This window comes from Rhinopithecus roxellana, chromosome 12 (genome assembly GCF_007565055.1).
Source record: "Rhinopithecus roxellana isolate Shanxi Qingling chromosome 12, ASM756505v1, whole genome shotgun sequence".
Classification (NCBI taxonomy): domain Eukaryota; kingdom Metazoa; phylum Chordata; class Mammalia; order Primates; family Cercopithecidae; genus Rhinopithecus; species Rhinopithecus roxellana.
Window position 1 is genome coordinate 63,850,044 of NC_044560.1, and position 20,783 is coordinate 63,870,826.

Genomic DNA, 20,783 nt, shown 5'->3' on the forward strand with positions numbered 1-20,783 from the left:
TAATAGTTTTGTATTGAAGTGTCCATGAATTAACAACATTTTGTTTTAATAGAGATTCTCACTTCAAGGTGGCATAAAGTAGTATATATTTCTCAGGATTGACTTTCCCACTTAAGAATATTTGCCTTCACCTCTGTGCATTAAAATTTATTGCTGCGATTGACATGACTAAGGTGGCATAACATAGTGCTGTGAGCATAATCTAGAGCTATTCTGAATAAGTTTGAATCACAGCTCTTCTATTCATAACCTTGGGCCACTTAACCTCTCTTGCTTTGTTTTACATATCTTTAAAATGAGGATTAAAATATTACTATTAGGAAGATTAAAGAAATTATAATATTATTCATAAAGTACTGAGAATCTTGCCTGATACGTATAGTAAGATGCTACATCAGTGTTAAGTCCCAGAAGGAGCCAGTAAAATTGTTTCAGTATTTTAATGTGTGTGTACTTGGGGTTCTGGAGATACTCCAAGAACAACACACATTCCTAGTTTTACCTGAATGAACCAGGAATATTTAATTATGTAGCGTGTATCACATTTATTTTTAGAGCCACATTTTACTGAAATTAAACCTAGGAACAATACATGCAATACATAGCTGTTGTTGTTGTTGTTGTTGTTTGCTTTAAAAACCTTGCTTTGTTAAAAAATAAAAATAAAAGCTCTTGGTATTTTTGGGAAGGCAAGTTAGAGATAGACCTTAAAAGAAACCTAGCTACTGCCATTTATAGGTAGTTATATGGATACCTTACCTTTAGAAGTTATTGAGTGTGACTTACCTGCTTAATAGCAATTAAATCCGTTTAAAATGTTTACCAGGTGTTAATCATAAGTCAGGGTTGACATAGCCAGTTTAATCTTATTTGAAAGAAAAGTCTCTGTAAATTCATGTTTACAGATTTTTTAAAAAACTGGCTACGAATGTTTATTATAAAAATCCATAATTTTCCATTTGTTTGCTATACTAGAATACTATGCAGTTGTAATGAATAAGCATTTATAGTTTCTGCTCCTAAAAATTGGACTACAGTTTCGTGAGTTTACTCTCATCTGGTAAGCTTTCCAAGAGATTCAGGGAAGCCATAGCTTTCCAAGTATGCAAATCTTTTGTGTTCAAAGCACTTCCCTCAGGCACAAGAAGAATATTTCAGTGATATGCTTTGCTCTTTTCCTTTAACATATCTAACTTGAAGGAGTTTCTCATTAGGTACACAGCTTATGTACTTACTGTAGGATCCACATTTATACATACAGAGAAATTACCCATAATTAAGATCAGATGTCTATGTATTAATTAATTTGACATTCCTGTAATAATTTATTGGTAAATAAATATCTCTTAACTCATTGAATATGGATGGCATATATTTTTGTAAAATGTTTCAAAATACATGAAAAAAATAGCAACCTGAGAAATTCAAGTTACTGTGTTTACATTTTTGAAATCACATGTTTGGAAGGTATTTATAATGGGGACAGCCTATCTATGTTTAAATAGATGTTGAAGAAATTATATGAAAAGAATTGATAGAAAGTTTTATTTTTTTTTTATTTTATTTTTATTTTTATTTTTTTTTTTTTGAGGCAGAGTCTCGCTCTGTCGCCCGGACTGGAGTGCAGTGGCCGGATCTCAGCTCACTGCAAGCTCCGCCTCCCAGGTTTACGCCATTCTCCTGCCTCAGCCTCCCGAGTAGCTGGGACTACAGGCGCCCGCCACCTCGCCCGGCTAGTTTTTGTATTTTTTAGTAGAGACGGGGTTTCACGGTGTTAGCCAGGATGGTCTCGATCTCCTGACCTCGTGATCCGCCCGTCTCGGCCTCCCAAAGTGCTGGGATTACAGGCTTGAGCCACCGCGCCCGGCCGAAAGTTTTATTTTTAATTGTTTGCTTTGTAATGTATTTCTTGGGTGAGTGTAAAAAAGTAGATTTCAGAAGATTTATTTATACTATCAATGCATGTTTTAAAATTATGCTGTTGTTTGAGTTGTAAATAATTAATGAAAAAGGCATTTTACGTGGCATTGAATCAATCTGTTGGTTTCAGTTGTTCACCCTGGATTTCTTTCATTTAGTCATCTTCTTACTGCAAAGGAGGACATTTATTCATTACTTTGCCTATATAATACTAACATACTAGCAGATGGTCACTTTTCAACTGGTTTGTCTTCAGAAAAGAAATGAAAATATTATAGTGCCAGAGAGAGATATTGTAATGCATCCCCGCCAATTAACAGGTCATTCTTTTCAACTGTTGTATAACTGCAAAATAGCTCAATGTCACATAAAAGGCTAAAAGCTAGAGCAAATGGTATCATGGGAAATATGAAATAAACACAGTGTAATGATTTATAGTCTTTTCTTGAACACACTAGGTATATTTCTTTTCTAAAAAGAAACAAATTATATGCTACAGTAGTATTTTGGTTGTACTGGATTCTAGCTTAATTAGTTCATATCAAAAGATGGCATTTGTTTTAAAACGTGTATACATTCTGAAAGAAGATACTTCCCCCAAAACATTTAAAAATACCTTGAATATATTTTTAAACGAATATGTTAGCCTAGCAAACAATGAAATGAAAACCAAGTATGAAAATAATGTATCTTCTTCCTGCCCTTTAATGAATGATCTGTAACTCTGATAAAAAGATCAGTTTAGAGATTATTGAATTATTTTAATTCTAGGAGGAGACTGAAAGTAGCATTGTACATTTAGAAATGCAACATATAAATGAGTAGAATTGGAACCCTACATGAGTGGTAAATAAGCTGGAGAAACTGAAGTATGCTTAAAACACAGAGTAATTAATGAGCAAGCTCAGGAAAAAAAAATCTAAGAATACTTAGAAGTAGTGTTTGAAGAACTAGAATCATCACAGTTTAAATTATTTGTTTTGATCTTTCTCTGCCACTGAATTGCTGTGTATCTTTGGGCAGTCACTTAGATCATTTCCCCAACTAGAACATTAGCAAGTTGGCTTAGACAGCTCTTAAGTCCTTTTTTTGAAATGTTATAGCTATTTGGTTGGTGATAAATTAAAAAAAAAAAAAATGCATTTGCCTAAGTGAGCCAGGTAGATTTATAATGAGAAAGAAGGAAGTTCTTATAATGAGTATTCTTTATAATATTATTTATTCTTCTGAAAAAATCAAGTGATAATAGAAACCAAAATATAAAATATCTGAATTCGATTTGCATTCCTCCTAATTACTAGCACTGTGAAGAAAAACAGGTCGTTTAGGTCATCGTTGTGAGCCTGCTATCAGCGGTCAGCGCGGGCGCGGCCGGAGACCGTGGGGCCTGCAGTTGCCACCCCTCAGGAGCCACCGTGTTGGTGATACCCCCCCCCCCCCCCCCGGACTGAGCGAGGAAGAGGAGGCTCTGCAGAAGAAATTCAACAAACTCGAGAAAAAGAAAAAGGCATTGCTGACTCTGAAGAAGCAAAGTAGCAGTAGCACAACCAGCCAAGGCGGTGTCCAACGCTCACTATCAGAGCAGCCTGTCGTGGACACAGCCACAGCAACAGAGCAGGCAAAGCAGCTGGTGAAGTCAGGAGCCATCAGTGCCATCAAGGCTGAGACCGAGAACTCAGGCTTCAAGCGTTCTCGAACTCTTGAGGGGACGTTAAAGGACCCCGAGAAGGGACCAGTCCCCACTTTCCAGCCGTTCCAGAGGAGCATATCTGCTGCTGATGAACTCCAAGAGTCATCCAGACGTCCCTAGAGGAAATCTCTGTATGAGAGCTCTGTGTCTTCTAGTGATCGACTTGGAGAACTAGGGCCAGATGGAAAAGAGGCAGAGGGCCCAGGGGCTGGTGATGGTCCCCTCTAAGCTTTGACTGGGGCTATGAAGAATGCAGTGGTGGCCACTCCTCAGCCTCCCCACCCCGAAGCGGCAACCATGAGAGGAACCGGGACAGAGACCGAGATCGGGAGCGGGATCGAGACAGAGACCGAGGGCGGGACAGGGATCGGGATCCGGATCGAGATCGGGAACGGGACAGGGATCAGGATCCGGAGCGGGATCGAGACCGAGACCGAGACCGAGAGAGAGGGTTCTTTCCGCAGGTCGGACTCATTCCTTGAACGGCGAGCCCCTAGGAAAGGGAATACTCTGTATGTATACGGAGAAGACCTGACGCTTACCCTTCTCCGTGGGGCCTTCTCTCCTTTTGGAAACATCAATGACCTCTCCATGGACCCACCCAGAAACTCTGCCTTCGTCACCTATGAAAAGATGGAGTCAGCAGATCAGGCGGTTGCTGAGCTCAACGGGACCCATGTGGAGTCTGTACAGCTCAAAGTCAACATAGCCCGGAGACAGCCCATGCTGGATGCCACTACTGGCAAGTGGCAAGTATGTCTGGGGCTCCCTTGCTGTCCAGAACAGCCCTAAGTGTTGCCACCGGGACAAGAGGACCCAGATTGTCTAGAGTGATGACGTCTACAAGGAAAACCTTGTGGATGGCTTCTAGGGAACAAAGCTGGATTCCTTGTGCCTTATATGCCCCAATGCTGGTCTCAGTAAAATACTGAGGTGGAAGCTTTGAAAAAAAAAAAAAAAAAAAAAAGGTCGTTTAAATATGTTGTATGGGCTTGGCGCGGTAGCTCACACCTGTAATCATAGCACTTTGGGAGGCCAAGGCGGGCCAATAACTTGAGGCCAGGAGTCCTGAGGGCCAGGAGTTTGAGACCAGCCTGGCCAGTGTGGTGAAACCGTGTCTCTATTAAAATTACAAAAATTAGCCGGGCGTGGTGGCACGCACCTGTAATCCCTGCTACTCAGGTGGCTGAGGCACGAGAATCACTTGAATCCAGGAGGCAGAGCCAAGATCTTGTCACTGCGCTCCAATATGGGTGACAAAGTGAGACATGATTGATAGATAGATAGATATAGATAGATAGATAGATAGATAGATAGATAGATAGATAGGATTTTGGATCCTCAATAAATAAGTTGTATTTTGGATCCTCATCTGAACAATGGAAATTATAATTCTTCTGGTTATCTCACTGTGTCTAAAGTGATGTCCTGCTGTGTTGCCTTTTTCAAAGAGTGATCATTTGAATATTCTTATAGGAGCCCTTACTGGAATGCTTTCTAGCGTATTATTTGCCTCAGATACTCCATCTGTTTTTGGAGTTATTTCTCAAATAGTTGGACATTTTTTCTCTTCTTAAGGGTGAAATATGTGAGACAGCCTTTTCTAATTTGTACAGAGATGAAAAATTAAGTCAGCCTTAAGTTCTTTCTTGACTGAGAGTCTTTCCCTATCTGCCTAGGCATTTGGCTGTCCCCTGCCTCTATCAGTATCTTTTTGTCCTTCCCTCTCAAATCCCTACTTTAACCAGCGAAGTGGAATATTTGTCTTAAACATTGTGGTGTTATTACTCATCCCACCCCATTTCTTCCTGTATTTGTTTGAAATGCCAGTATACTCATATTGCATAATATAGGATAAACAGGTTTGTATGCAGAAGTGTGAAATTATATATTGTTATGAATGGTAGGGGAATTGGTAGATCTGGGACTCAAAATGATTGCTAGAACTTTTTGTATATATATTTTTGGTAAGGCATTAATTCACTGAGTACTTCAAATATTAATCCCATGTTCACATTTGAAATCGTTTAATCAAAATGCTTTTATTTCCAAGTTGTTACAAATAGTACTGAAAAAAGAAAGAAACCTGCCCTTGTGATTGTTCTTGCTCATGGTTATCCTCTCCGTTCTTTCTGCTTATGCTACCAGGGTAAGCTGAGATCTGCCTTCCTTCATAATATGTTTTACAGCTCCAGTTCTCATTAGTCTTGCTTTACTCTCAGTTCCTACACCGCTTACAGTCTGCACCACATAATTGAATATTTATTTATATATCCTTCCTTGTATGGATTGGTGATGTTTCCATCTGTTTCTTTGCTTCCCCCGTAGACCTCAGAGTATACAAGGTGAAGACAATATTTTGTTTAATCTTTCCCCAAATCTTCTAAAAATGTTAGAGCACCTAAGTGGTGCTCAGTGAATACTGGATTAATTTGTTTTTTCCTTTTCTCCATTTCCTTTCACTGAGTGTGAAACTTGCTAGAAACCACATGCCAACCCCCCTTTTTTCCTGAGTGTATCTTTTTTTTTTTTTTTTTTTTTTTTTTTTTTTTTTTTTTTTTTTTTTTTTTTTTTTTGAGACGGAGTCTTGTTCTGTTGCCCAGGCTGGAGTGCAGTGGCACGATCTCCACTCACTGCAAGCTCTGCCTCCTGGGTTCACGCCATTCTCCTGCCTCAGCCTCCTGTGTAGCTGGGACTACAGGCACCCACCACCGCGCCCGGCTAATTTTTGTATTTTTAGTAGAGACAGGGTTTCACCGTGTTAGCCAGGGTGGTCTCAATCTCCTGACCTCATGATCTGCCCGTCTCGGCCTCCCAAAGTGCTGGGATTACAGGCGTGAGCCACCGCGCCCAGCCCCTGAGTCTCTCTTTTTAATGGGCCTCTCTTCTTTCCTGGTATGCCAAGATAGATGTACTACAAAAATCTATAGATTATATAGAATTTGTACAATTTGTTTCTTGATATTAAGTATCTGAAGAAAAATGTGGACATAGAGAAATGATGATTCATAATATGTTCCAATTAGAAATGTAAAAGTTGGTTAAACATTAAAAAATCAGCTTGGTGCTACGGATGTGGTTTTTTTTCCTTTAATCGTCAGAAGTTTGCAGAATTTACTGTTTTCTACCGTAACTAAGAGATAGTGCTTTCTAGCAGACCTATTGTATAATTTAATTTATGCCAAATATACTACTAATAATTTAAATATCCCACATAGTTAGGATCTTTTGGTATTCAACAGAGTAAAAATTAATTTTATCTTAAAAACTAGAGTACAAAACCTTTTTTTAAACAGTAAAAAATCTGCCTTCTGCAAACTGTGTCCAGATAACCAGAGCTGTTTAGATGGATAATGACACAGTAAATGTGAAAGCAGTTTGAAGAACATACACGTTAGCATTATGGTTAGGAAGAGTGAGGGATGGAATGCCTTTGGTATCCATGACATGTTTCAAACTGAAAAATATGCAGTCTGTTTTCGTAGTTCATAAGATGCTCCACAATCCCCTCTCAACCAGTTCTGGTAGATAATTAAGACCTAACACATTCATTGTATGTAATGAATCGTTTCTCTAATGCTTCTAGAATTCAACAGAATTGGGAAATAGCCCTCAAATAATTTTATGTGGGGCTTTATTTTCTTGTGGAACCCTAGTTGAGAAAGGCTGTACAATCTCTTTTAACCTCTATTTGAACAAAGTCTTATTTTGCCATGTATATGTTTGAAGACCTTAGCCTTTCCAGATTACTTTTACTTGACCCAGTTACTTAGTGGTTAAGAATGTATTGACTATACAGTACAGTCCAAATCTGGTTGGCCCTATTTGTTTTCTAAAGTTTTAAATGTAGCTATGTTTTATTGACAGCATTTTTCCTACTTAATTATGTCTTTTGTTGACAGCTCGAACTGTCTCTATTTACTCTTATTTAGAATGCAGCTGGCAACAGCAGTTGGTTTGTGAAACCCAGGCATATAATTAACTTCCCCAGTTAAGGTATGGTTTGTTTCATTGGGAGAGAAAGGATTTTGGGGGGTATGTTTCTTTAGTCTGAGAAGTGATGCAGTTTATTTTCAGTATAGTGTATTTTATATGACAGAACATAAGCAGAGAATTTTTAAAAAATTATAACATTCTAACATTACTTGAGCACTAAAGTGCTACAAAAAATACTTTGTTATTATTTGAACCATGAAAATCAGATATTAACATTCAGTGTAAATGTCAAATTAAGACAGGCCAGTAGGAACATTTATGATAATGTTCTTCTCACATCTACTTGCATGGATAATGAAGCTTTGACTATTGCTTTGATGTAGATTCTTGAAGAAAATCCTCCTCCTTTTTCCAAGACACTTTGTAGTTACTAATTCTAAAAGAGAATGTAAGTGAATCCATTTATTTAAAATAAAATAAAAATGGGGGAAAGATATTTAAACAATAAATTTCATACCATGAGATTTTTTATGTCCTGGTTACTTTATAACCCAGTAAGCTGCCCTGGGTTCTCTCCTGATACTGCACAGAACTTTTGTTTTTCATCCTCATCTTCCTAGTATTAATTCAACTATATTGTTTTTCTGTTTCTAACACTCTTATCTAGATTTTTATAATTATTACTGTCTTCCTTTATCAGTTTTAAAAGTTAAGATACATGGTATTTTTGAGATCAGAATTGTAGCCATAATATTGATGTGCTGCAAATATTAAGAGAAAAAGTCCTTAGTTGCCAGTTTTTTGTACACTCAAGTGTTGTGGATTCTTAAGAATAAATGTTTCTTTGTTTTCATATGAAACTGTCTTTTTTTTTTTTTTGGATACATGTCTTACTTTGTCACCCAGGCTAGAGTGCAGTGGTTTGGTTTCCTTCAGCCTTGATCTCCTGGGCTCAAGTGATCCTCCCGCCTCAGCTCCCAAAATAGCCGGGGCTATAGGCATGTGCGACAACTCCCAAGTAATTTTTGTACTTTTTGTAGAGACGGGGTTTTGCCACGTTACCCAGGCAGGTCTTGAACTCCTGAGCTCAAGCTTTGTAATCCCAAAGTACTGGAATTACAATCACGAGCCATCACGCCCATCTCAACCTGCCTTCCTTTTTGCCCAGCCCATGAGAATGACCTTGCTAATGAATGATTTTTAAAGAATCTTGCTACTTCTTTCTGCCTGGGATTATGTGTTGACTGAATATAGTTTCCTAAAAGATACTGTTGATTTTTTTAAACTAAACTTCTACCAGACTTTCTGCTCTCTTGTTCCAAAATTGGACAATTTCCTGCCTGGTATTTTATTTTTAAATTGAAAATGGGAAAATTGCTAATGATGTTGAAAGCAAAAATGGTATTGAATGCTTTCTGACTAAATATAGATTGAACAAAGCAAAATACTATATATCTGCTCTTTCATGTAACATTCAGAAACTCTTATGACATAATCAGGGCCATTTTCTGTATAGATGGGGAGATAGGCATATAAATATGCTAGGTAAGTGACCAGCTCTAGAGGAACCTGATATGAATGTGACCCCATACTGAGTTTAATTAAATAAAACAAATAATGAATATGTAGAATCACGGCCCTTCCTGCTGATGAAGAAGATAATTTTTATTTTTGATATAGACTGATAGAATGAAAACTATATTGGTAATATTGTGTATATTATATAGTAATTGAGGTGAGTAGAGATAAATTTTTAATTGAGTGATCTGTAAGAGTGTTCCAAAATAACATATAACAAAATTAACTAAAGGAGTACTTTTGAAAACAAATAGAATTATGTTGGAAAACAAGTGTCTTTAATGGATTAGTTAAGGAAGTAAAAATAATATAAAGCAATGGAAACAGCTTATGGAGTTAGAGACATAAAATTGCCAGTTTATTTATTGATTTTATTTTATAATAGTTATTATTTGGAAAATGACCAATATGAATAAATAGAAGTAGGGAGGGGAAAATGAAAGAAAACTGTTTTTAGCTGGTAACATCTATTTGGCAATGTCTTTACTGTTATGCTTATATTTGATTTATAAATGTTAGCTGTAACATATTAGTGTAAATATTTGTGTTTATTTTATATATGACTCTTCTAACCTGATGTCCCATTTCTATTTTCAGAGGAATTAAAAAAATGTTTAAACATTAAATTCAGAGGAATTAAAAAAATGTTTAGACATTAGTGATTACTGGTTCAAAAACAAGTCTTCTGATGATAAATTAATAAATTAGTAGAAACTTCCCATAAACACAGCTGCTAAGGCCTGCCAAAGCACCTTGGTTCCATTTCTTATCTAGGCCTTGACAAGAATATACTATTCTTACTTAATTACTGGTCACAGATAGAAAAGGAAAGGCCTTGAATTCAGCATTTGTGTCGTCGCTTGGACCTGTTCAGTCAAGCTCAATGCATGTTACACGACTGCCTGAGAGGAACAGAAAAGCTAGTTTCTCAGTCTCTAACCAGAATGCATGATAAGGCTTGGTGTCAGAAAGGGCAAGAAGGGGATCACAGCAATTATGGCAGAGGCAAAGTAGTTACCTTTACAACCAGATTGAGGATTCATTGCGATTTATTATTTACTACTTGAAAACCTCATTCTGTGATTTAATTAAGGGTTGAGATTTCCATGAAGTCTGTCTTTTCCAAATTTGAGCACCCTGTTACTGTTGTTTATGTGTACACTGAAATAATCTCAAACTGATTTTACTCCAAAATCGTGACGAATTAGGCTTAACATGTAGTTTTTTGAAAATTTAGACAGGTCACTTAGATAACAGTTGACCAAAATTAACTGGATCTTATATTGGGTGACGGTAATCAATACTTACTAGTAACTTAGTAACAGTGACCCCCTGGGTATCTTCAAAGCAGCATGGGTGTAACAAGTGAATTTTATCTTTTTTGTTGAAAGCAGCTTTAAATAATTTATACCTGATTTGTATTTCACTGTATCATTTTAGATATACACATGTTATTTCTTTGCAGTTACTTAATGGTACACGTTTTTTGGGAGGGGAGACCAAGTCTTGCTCTCGTGCCAGGCTGGAGTGCAGTGGTACGATTTCGGCTCACTGCAATTTCTGCCGCCCAGGTTCAAGCGATTCCCCTGCCTCAGCTCCCAAGTACCTGGGACTACAGGCACGCATCACCACGCCCGGCTAATTTTTTGTATTTTAGTAGAGACAGGGTTTCAACATGTTGGCCAGGATAGTCTCGATCTCCTGACCTCATGATCGCCCGTCTTGGCCTCCCAAAGTGCTGGGATTACAAGTCTGAGCCACAGTGCCCGGCTTTTATATTGTATAAAATATATAAGGTATACCTTTTATATTGTCCAAATTACAGTTTTAAAAATGTGATTGTAATCAGATAATTCTTTGCCAGAAAGCAAAAGTTCACCTTCTTAGAGTGAGTTAACCATTAGGTAATTTTGTATTTTATGTTTTTTTCTTCCCAAATATTCCTGAAATGCTTTTTACCTTTGCAGATGTAACTCTAAGCTGACTACTTATTCAGCATTAATTAATAATAAAATATGATAGGTTTTTCAGCCTATGGTTTTTATTTGAACAAAACCTTTCAAATAAAAATAACTTTAAACATTTATTGGATTTCTATTTAAAATGGAGTGTTTTCATGTACTCTTTTAAATTAAAATAGTGTCTGCTTAGTTCGTTTACATTCTTTCTGTCAGAATATCTGCCTGAGGATTCTATATATAATTAATGTAAGAAAAACAAGAGAGTAATCCCTTGGTAGAAAACTGGTAATGGATTAGAAGACCATAGCTCTGAAATTCCAGAAATGTGACACATTTTCTCTGAAAGATGCACTTAGGCCTGATGTCTAGAGATATTAAAAAGTGCCCCCTAGTGTAATTAGCTAAAGATAGACATTCCTAATATATTTTGTTGTATGGTTAATATGGAATATTATAAGTAAATTCATAACTGATACTAAATATGATTTGAGAAGAATTATTACTTTGGTGAGAAGAGAGCTCTGAGTGTCACTTGAAGCTTCAAATTTCTTGCTGAACTAATTGATATAATATACAAAATGTGTATTGAGAATGTGCAGAACAGCCACGCAGGTAGTTTGATCAGTGTTTTTCAATATAGTACCTAACATGAACTAGTTTAAGAAATTTGAGGAATCCACATAACTATCCTTGGTTCCAGTTTTTTCATTCAAAAGTTTAGACTAAATCAGTGCTTTTCAAATTGTGACTTACAACCCATTATCAGTTTGTAAGCACAATATTTAGTGGGTTACGGTCATCATTTGTGAAAGAGAATAGCAAATATCAGAATACAGTTTATATAATGAGGATTATTTCATGAAATTTACATTAATTATATGTTCATATCTTAAGGGTACAGTGTTTTGATATAACATGTCACACTTAAGGAATGTAGTAAAAATATATAAAAGGAAACACTGGGCTGCGTGATCCTAAAAATTTCTCCCAGTTCCAACATTCCCAAGTGAAATTTTAAACATGTAGTTCTTCCTTAAGTAGCATTATATCATTATGTTGTTTAAATAGAATTTGACACATGCAGATGCATTTTGGGAGAAAAAGAGGAGAAAGGTGTAAGACTTGATATTCTGAGAAACTAATACCTATATAAATTGTAATTATTCCTAATTGCTATGTGTGATAATTCAGACGTGCACAAAATCGCTGAGAGCACATCAAACAAATGATTAGTTCTCATTGTCAGGCCCAGAAAATGCCTCATGACTAATATTAGAGTACATCCTTTAAAGATGAGTATGATTTCATTCATTTGGGATAGAGAATTCAGGGAAAGAGTCTGGATACTTTGGATGTGGCTAGACAGTCAAGAGGCCTTGGCCTGTGCCATACATAGGTGTTTGAAATTTATCTTAAAAGACCAGGGAGGCCGGGCGCGGTGGCTCAAGCCTGTAATCCCAGCACATTGGGAGGCCGAGGCGGGCAGATCACAAGGTCAGGAGATCGAGACCATCCTGGCTAACACGGTGAAACCCCGTCTCTACTAAAAAATACAAAAAACTAGCCGGGTGAGGTGGCGGGCGCCTGTAGTCCCAGCTACTCAGGAGGCTGAGGCAGGAGAATGGCGTGAACCCGGGAGGCGGAGCTTGCAGTGAGGCGAGATCTGGCCAGTGCACTCCAGCTTGGGTGACAGAGCGAGACTCTGTCTCAAAAAAAAAAAAAAGACCAGGGTAAGCTGTCAAACCCATTCAACCTGCTAGGATTAGCTCCCCTTTTAGAAGGATGAAGGTAGTAATGTGATTGTTGAACTCAAGTAGAGAAAAATTCAAGGTATGGAGATAATAAGTTACAAGAATTTCAGAAGGTCAGCTATAAACATAGAAACTCCTCTTTTGATAAACAGTAAAATACACTAGCTAGCTTAACAATACTCATACAACATACGAATTGAGTTTCACTCTAGTATTTTGGAAGTACTGAAACAGCTTTCAATACCTTTGCAAAATGCCCAAGTAAATGTGTGAAATGTTGAAGGACTTACATGAGTCCGGCATATACGAATACCTTGTTTTTTATTGAGCTTTGTAGATACTGCATTTTATTTTATTTTATTTTATTTTATTTATTTTATTTTATTTGAGATGGAGTCTTGTTCTGTCGCCCAGGCTGGAGTGCAGTGGCGCAATCTCGCTCACTGCCCGCTCCACCTCCTGGGTTCATGACATTCTCCTGCCTCAGCCTCTCGAGTAGCTGGGACTACAGGTGCCCGCCACCACGGCTGGCTGATTTTGTTTTTGTATTTTTAGTAGAGATGGGGTTTCGCCTTGTTAGCCAGGATGGTCTCAATCTCCTAATTTTGTGATCCGCCCCCCTTGGCCTCCAAAAGTGCTGGGATTACAAGTGTGAGCCACCGCCCCGGCCTGTATTTTTTATAAATTAAAGGGTTTTGGAAACCCTGTTTCCCACAAGTCTATCAGCACCATTTTTCCAACAGTATGTGCTCACTTCATGTGTCTGTGTCACATTTTGTTAATTCTCACAATATTTCAAGTTTTTTTTTATTATATCTGTTATGGTCATCTGTAATCAGTGATCTTTGATATTTTTATAACTGTTGGATGTATATTATTGTAATTGGAGTGCCATGAATCATGCTCACTCCAGACAATGAACTTAAGGAATGTTACGTTTTCTGACAGCTCCACCAACTGACCCTTCTCCGTCTTTCCCCCTCTCATCAGGCCTCCCTATTCCCTGAGACACAAAAATTTTGAAATTAACCAATTAATAATCCTACAACGACCTCTATAGGTTCAAGTGAAATGAAAAGTTGCCCATTTCTTTGTATTAAATCAAAAGATAGAAATGATTAAGCTTAATGTGGAAGGCATATCAAAAGTTTAGATAGACCAAAATCTCGGCCTCTTGTGCCAGTTAGCCAAGTCGTGAATGCAAAAAAAAAAGTTCTTGAAGTAAATTGAAAGTGCTACTTTAGTGAACATATAGATGATAAGAAAGTGAAACAGCTTTTGTTGCTTATATGGAGAAAGTTTTAGTGGTCTGGAAAGAAGATCAAACCAGTCTCGCCAAAGCATAATCCAGAGCAAGGCCCCAACTCTCTTCAGTTCTATGAAGACTGAGACGTGAGGAAGATGTGGAGAAAAGTTTACAGTTACCAGAGGAAAGAAGCTATTGTTCCCCTAACGTAGAAGTGGGAGGTAAAGCAGCAAGTGCTGATATAGAAGCTGCAGCAAGTTATGCAGAAGATCTAGCTAAGATCATTGATGGAGGTGGCAGCACTAAACAACAGATTTTAAATAGAGACAAAGCAGCCTTCTCTTGGAAGAAGATTCCCTATAGGACTCTTCATAGCTGGAGAGAAGTCATTGTCTGGCTTCAGAGTTTCAAAGGACAGACTGTCTTGTTACGGGCTAATGCAGCTGGTGACTTTTAAGTTGAAGGTAATATTCATTTACCATTTCAAAAATCCTTGGGCTATTAGAAATTATGTTAAGTCTGAGGAATAGAGATGTGCCTGCCCTTCTCTCTGCCTTTTTATCAAGACTCAGTGTACAAGGATTGCATGTGTGGGTCATCTCAGTCTCCGTCTCCTCTGCTTCAATGCTCCCCATCTCTGGCAATAAATTACTTCTCTTTGAAAAACTTCACATTTGTTAGTGTGAATTTTGGGATCTTATGCACATAATTTATACAAGCACAAAACTTGTTGTCCTGTCTCTGAATTGAATCTTTTGATAGTTTCCTGATACAGTTTATGCTGTGTCTTCTGTTAGGGGAGACTTTAAAAGGACGGAGCTCTTGATCCTAATAAAGGAGAGGCAGAGCAGATAGAAGAGCATTCCAAGTGGGGAGAATACTGTGAAGAACGCTACAAAGACAGGAACTCACCGTATTTTATATAGTGAATATTTTAAGACTCCATAGTGTAAACAGATTAACTTTGTTATTTAAATAAATTATGTGGAAAAAATTAATTTTGGAATTTCCTACTATAGCACCTTGGTGCCACAAGTACCATTTGTTTCTTTTATAGAAAATTTATTTTCAGAAAAATAGTTCATCCATCTACCTTTCAGCATGTCAAGGTTAACTCAACAGCCAAGTGTCAGCCATGGGAGATACTGGGAAGAAACTTGGACTAAGTTGGGGGTGGGGGAGAATTTGGAACGAACAGCAAAAAGGTAATTATGAATTGGGAGAGGTGGGGATTAGGAAAAAATGTATGCAACATATAGGAGTATTTTGCTTGAGCAAAATATCTCTTATTGAATGAATGTGTTAGGGCACACATCACCCAGGGGAAATGTATCTTAGCTCTGATAAGGGAACTGCCGTGTAGGGCGCAGAAATACATGCAGTCTTTGAAAAAACTGGCCCATCTCCATGTTCACCTACGTCTACAGTCTGGTAGCTCTGAACCAGTAAGATTATAGAAATCTTGATATCTTCTCTTTGGTTCTCAGGGTGAGAAATTGTATATTTTTAGATTGTTCCCACAAAGCAGACAGAATTTCCGTTATTCTCCTGGGCCAAGTGCCTTTTTGTTCCTCTACTCACCTTAACCCAAGTCCTCTTTCTTGGTACCTCAGGGTTGGCAGCCATCTTCATTAGCTCTTATTACTGTGCCTAGTTGGTTTGGATGAACTGGTCAGTGTTACTCCTAAAAGGGTTTCCGTTTCTTGTTTTTGTTTTTGTTTCTTTTTCCCCCATGCATGTATATGGAAGTATAATTTTTATTCTTTTTCATACTTTTCTGGGAACCCATTCCTAAATCACTAAATATTATTATAGTATTATTTGTAATATTTATTTTTACTGTATTTATCATATTATTTAATATTTTTATTTTATGTTATTTTATGATGTTTTGCATCACATTCCATTTTGTCAATATAGTTTTAAACTACTTCTTTACTTTGGACCTTTACTTTGTCTCAACATTTTTATTAATAAATTTTATCCAAATCTTTATCAAGTTTTTGGCTATTGTTGGAATATGTTGTTCTTGCGAATGGGATTTGGTAAGGCTCTTCTCAGAAAGACTGTACCACCTCATAATTTCAGAAATATATGATACTGTCTGTTTTACAACAGCCATACAAACAAATCCTTGATAATTTGGTAGGTGAAAATGTCACCATATTTTAAATTTTTGATGCCTCTTTGTCCTTACCAATTAAATCGAGCATTACACGTTTATTTCCTACTTATATTTATTTCATTTTCCTTTCCATTTCTTACCTACTTTGAAATTGATACTCCTGATTTGTAAGCACTTATATGTAGAGTATTTAACCTTGAGTTACTCGTTTAGACAGTTGGATTTGTTTTTGGTGTCCTACACGGCTTTTCAATATAGAATGCTTCAGTTTGAGGTAGATTGATTTATTTGTCTTTTGGTGGTTTTTATTTCATGAATCCGAATCTGTTGCTATTTTGAGATCAGATTTACCCATATTTTCTTGTTAGTAGTATTGTTATTCCAACAATGAAATTATTAATCCATTTATGTTTCGAGGTCTTTTGTAACCAGAACTTAGTCCTTTGCAGAACATAGTAAGTGTGGCTAATAAGTGTGTGTGTCTGTGTGTGGTTTTATTTCAGAGTTGCTTTATTTTAATTGATGATGAATTTCAGTTTCTATTAGAGTAGTGCTTTTAGGTTAAGATACATTTTTGTATCCTTCAATCTTTGTACCAACACTGTGAATTAATTTAATATCATGCCTACTTTTCAAATGAAGAGATTGGGGACTGATATTTGAAGTGATTTATCCAATGTCACAGAGCTCTTTAAGGGATAGAACAAGGATTCCAAGCCAAGTCAGTTAACTCCTTGTCCAGAATTATTTTTTGCTATAAAATAATTACCCATTTTAGAATTAAACACTTCAGATTTAAGTAGTATGATTTCAATAACATCTGTACAGATTAAATTAATATCTTAGGGGGAAGTAATACTTAAAGGGAGCATTTAAAAAATGTAATTATTGACCTAATTATATCCCCACCCACCATACTCCCTGTAGGATTTTCATAAGCAGAGAATTATATTCTAAGATTGTGTTCTTATTTCATTAGCACTGTGATAAGCCACAAGAATCGTGTTTTACTATCTTTAATCTGTTTCTACTCAATATCAAAACATTCATTGACAAGAGGAGACTGTAGTCTATTCACTGATTTTGTCCAAACCAATTGGAATAGTGGTCAGCAATTGTCTTCTATAAATGTCTAGATGGTAATTTTTTTAGACTTTGTAGGCTAAATTTGAGGGTGTTGTATAGATTTATATATAATGAGAGAAATGAATATCCAACACATTTATTGACAATATTCAGATCTTGTTACTTGACATTGACATTTTAATTTCATACGTTTTTATGTGTCATGAAATATTGTTCTTTTGATTTTGTTTAAACATTAAAAAATGTAAATGGACCATGGAAAAACTAGTAGTCCAGCCCTTATTTAGAATGGACTGTAAATGACTGTCTGGTAGACCAGATTTGAATACCATTTGTGAAACATTTGAGTATTTACTCTATAATAATATTAAATATAAATTAACATCACAGCTTTTTGAGGAAACTGAAGTTCATTTGTAAAGAAACTTGTTAAAGTTTTGCCAAGTCGGTAAATGGCAGAACTAGAATTCAAAACCTTATCTATTTTTTAGTGCCTGGGTTCTTTCATGTGTTCATTGTTATATCTTCTGTGCCAGGCATGGAGATAGGCACAGTGCATACTGGCATGAATTAGATGAGTTCCTGCTTCTACATAGTTCTTAGTTAGGATGCTGCACAGATTTGGGAAATGTAATTTTCTAAAACCTGCCTGTCATTATAAATCAGATTCACCTACACTTACTCTCATTTTCTGATAAGAAGTATGGCTTGTTTTTGTGACTCTTATCAATCCTTTCTTCTATTTTTGTTTTTTTCTTGAATAGTACAGGAACTTTTTTATCTGGTAACATTCAGCTTCTTAAGGATGAAATTAAAAGTATTTGAGGTTGTAAGGGGAAGTAAACATTTAAAGTACCAAGGAAGGGGCATTAGAGTAGTGCACCAGGGCATAGCAACAGTGGCTCTCAAGCAGGGTTCCTATGAACCTTTTTTCCTGCAATTCCTTATAATTTGTCAGAATCTGTGTATCCAGAAGTTGGAACTGCTCTGTTTCCTCTGCACTGTTGGTACCTGTAGGGAACAAGTATGAAAGACTACAATGGGCTGCAGTGTGTAGGGGCAGGGCCTATACCATTGGATCTGCTGCCGTGCTGTTCCTTAGTTCTCTTGATGTTCAGCTTGAAGTTAAATACAAGAAAGGATATAATTTTAACTCTGCAGAAAAGTAGTATTACTTCTTTTTTAAGGTAACATTTTGTAACTTTACAATGTTAAATAAAACTCCCTCCTTGCCCCTTTCCCTAAATGTTGTGTTGACAAGATTTGAACATAGTTTGTGTTCTTTCATAAAAACCTCATCATTTCATTAAAAATTGAACTACCCTTAATAGCAAACACAAAAATGATAATACTGAAACCAACCACGAAATCAAAGTCATTACATTGTCATTTAAGGAATGACTTTATAACCTTCATACCGTTTTTGGGAATTGGTTTCTGTCCAACTCATAGTATCACAGTTAGACTACTTCTATAGATTGTCTCTTGGCTTCGGGAAGAGCTTTTACAACTGAATGGACTTTCTGTAGTTTCTGGAAGTGGTGGAGTTGTCTCCAACTTGTATTGTTAGTTTCTTTTGGTTATTCCAGCATTGTCTAATGGAGGAATTAGAATGTGTTAAGGACACAGATATATAATGAATGAAGCAAGAAATAAGTGCTATTTTCTGTTTGATGGTGTTTTGTAAAATTATTTTGATTTTGCAGCTATTGTGTTTTGAGGTAGAGTTCACAGAGTGGGTTCCTTACTGCATTTTATTTTATTTATTCTATTTTGCAATTTTTAATTGGACTAACAGCATTAATTGAAAAAAGTAAGCACAATAGTCACAATATTCACTAGAGTATTTTTGTTTGTTTTGTATATATCATATTATTCATTTGATTAGTTGTTCCCACAAGCTCTATATATCTGTTGGAAATTTATCTTTATATCTGCAAGATAAAAATAATCTTCAATTATTAAAAAGAGTCTTATCTATGTGTAATGACAGTGTATATTTTAGAAATTTCGTGTATATAGCATCATTGAGAATCAAATATGAAACATTGTTTAAAGGAAAAAGAGTAAATTTAAAAAAAACTTGGATTGTATAAGTTATTTTTTGCGATGAGACATTATTTCAATATGTTTTCTTTTTCTCTAGAAACCTGTTGGAAAATGCCTTGTTACTCCAGCAGAAAGTCATTTCTGTTATTACCAATAGAATTAGTGTGTTCAGAAAAAGAAAAGGCCTAATTTACAGCCTTTTGAAGTTTTAGGGAAACTTCCTTTTTTAAAGTACTCAGGAAGAAAGACATGACATCAGGGCCTTCAGTGGGTAAAAGGTTACATAGCTGTTACTTTTTAAGTGATTGAATTATTAGCATGGGTAACAAATTGTGGAAAGTCAAGAGGTGCGACTAGTTTCAGTGTGTTAATCTTTCCCACTTGAAGTGAGAAATAAATACCTCATAGGAATATATATGGGGATATAGTGTCTTTCCTTTCTAAGACACTTGCTTGAGTCAGCAGTGGTTGCATGTGGTCACCTTTGGATTTGTCTTGGGATTCAGAGAAATGAGTGGGTGGTTTCAGTGCAGTTTCAATGTTGTTAACCCAAATAAGTTCTAGAGTTGATATTAATTGGCTCACTCATAGAAACTTTTTAGGAGGAAGCTGTTGTTACACAGGTAACTTTATACCTTTAGAGTTTATTGTTGCCTAATAAAATTAATATGGAAATATAAAAATTGGTAGGGAAATCTTTCATTCATCTACATTGTGGTTACTCATGTGATTCAATTTAAATGTACCTTCTTTTTTTTTTTTTTTTTTCTGAGACAGAGTTTCACTCTTGTTGCCCAGGCTAGAGTGCAGTGGCGCAATCTCGGCTCACTGCAACCTCCACCTCCTGGGTTCAAGCGTTTCTCCTGCCTCAGCCTCTTGAGTAACTGGGATTACAGGCACCCAATCCTAGCTAATTTTTTTGTATTTTTAGTAGAGACAGGGTTTCACCATGTTGGCCAGGCTGGTCTCAAACTCCTGACCTCAGGTGGTCCGCCTGCCTCGGACTCCCAACGTGCTGGGATTACAGGCATGAGCCACCATCCCAGGCCTAAAAGTACCTTTTTAAAAAGGAAATTTTGGTAAAGAGTTTTTTTGTGTTAGTGTTTTAAAAAAATTGCTTATGTTTAAATACAACAATGTATTAACTAAAAAGACTTAAAATCCAAATTTTTACTCTTTGATCTGGGAGACCTGCCTGGGAAATACTTTAAATGAAGTCTCCACTCTAATGAGTTTTAGCATCAATGACAAAAAATGAGTGGAATCCTTTACCCAGCAAGGTTGGGGTGAGTCACTGGATATGGGAACAAATAGCTCATTTCTGTATTTTTGCTTCTTATTACTCTTAAAAATAAATACATACTCATGCTGGATGGAGGTGGGAGTGAATTAATGAAATTTCTACTAACAAAAGGGCACTAAAATTATAAGATAGAGGATT

At 36.4% G+C, this 20,783-nt stretch overlaps 2 protein-coding genes across 19 annotated transcripts in view; both read left to right on the forward strand.

Moving 5' to 3' along the window:
* Window positions 1–20,783, forward strand: part of ADGRL2 (adhesion G protein-coupled receptor L2) — a 235,503-nt gene that overhangs the window by 117,213 nt on the left and 97,507 nt on the right. The gene's annotated exons all lie outside the window — the stretch shown is intronic.
* On the forward strand, window positions 3,226–4,553 carry LOC104675784 (negative elongation factor E-like). Its single transcript, XM_030912823.1, has one exon. It carries the CDS (start codon window positions 3,854–3,856, stop codon window positions 4,400–4,402), a length of 549 nt encoding a protein of 182 aa, XP_030768683.1. The 5' UTR covers window positions 3,226–3,853; the 3' UTR covers window positions 4,403–4,553.

What these genes read in the sequence shown, in the direction of transcription:
- LOC104675784 (XM_030912823.1), top strand. Translation starts at nt 3,854, where the DNA reads ATGAAGAATGCAGTGGTGGCCACTCCTCAGCCTCCCCACCCCGAAGCG.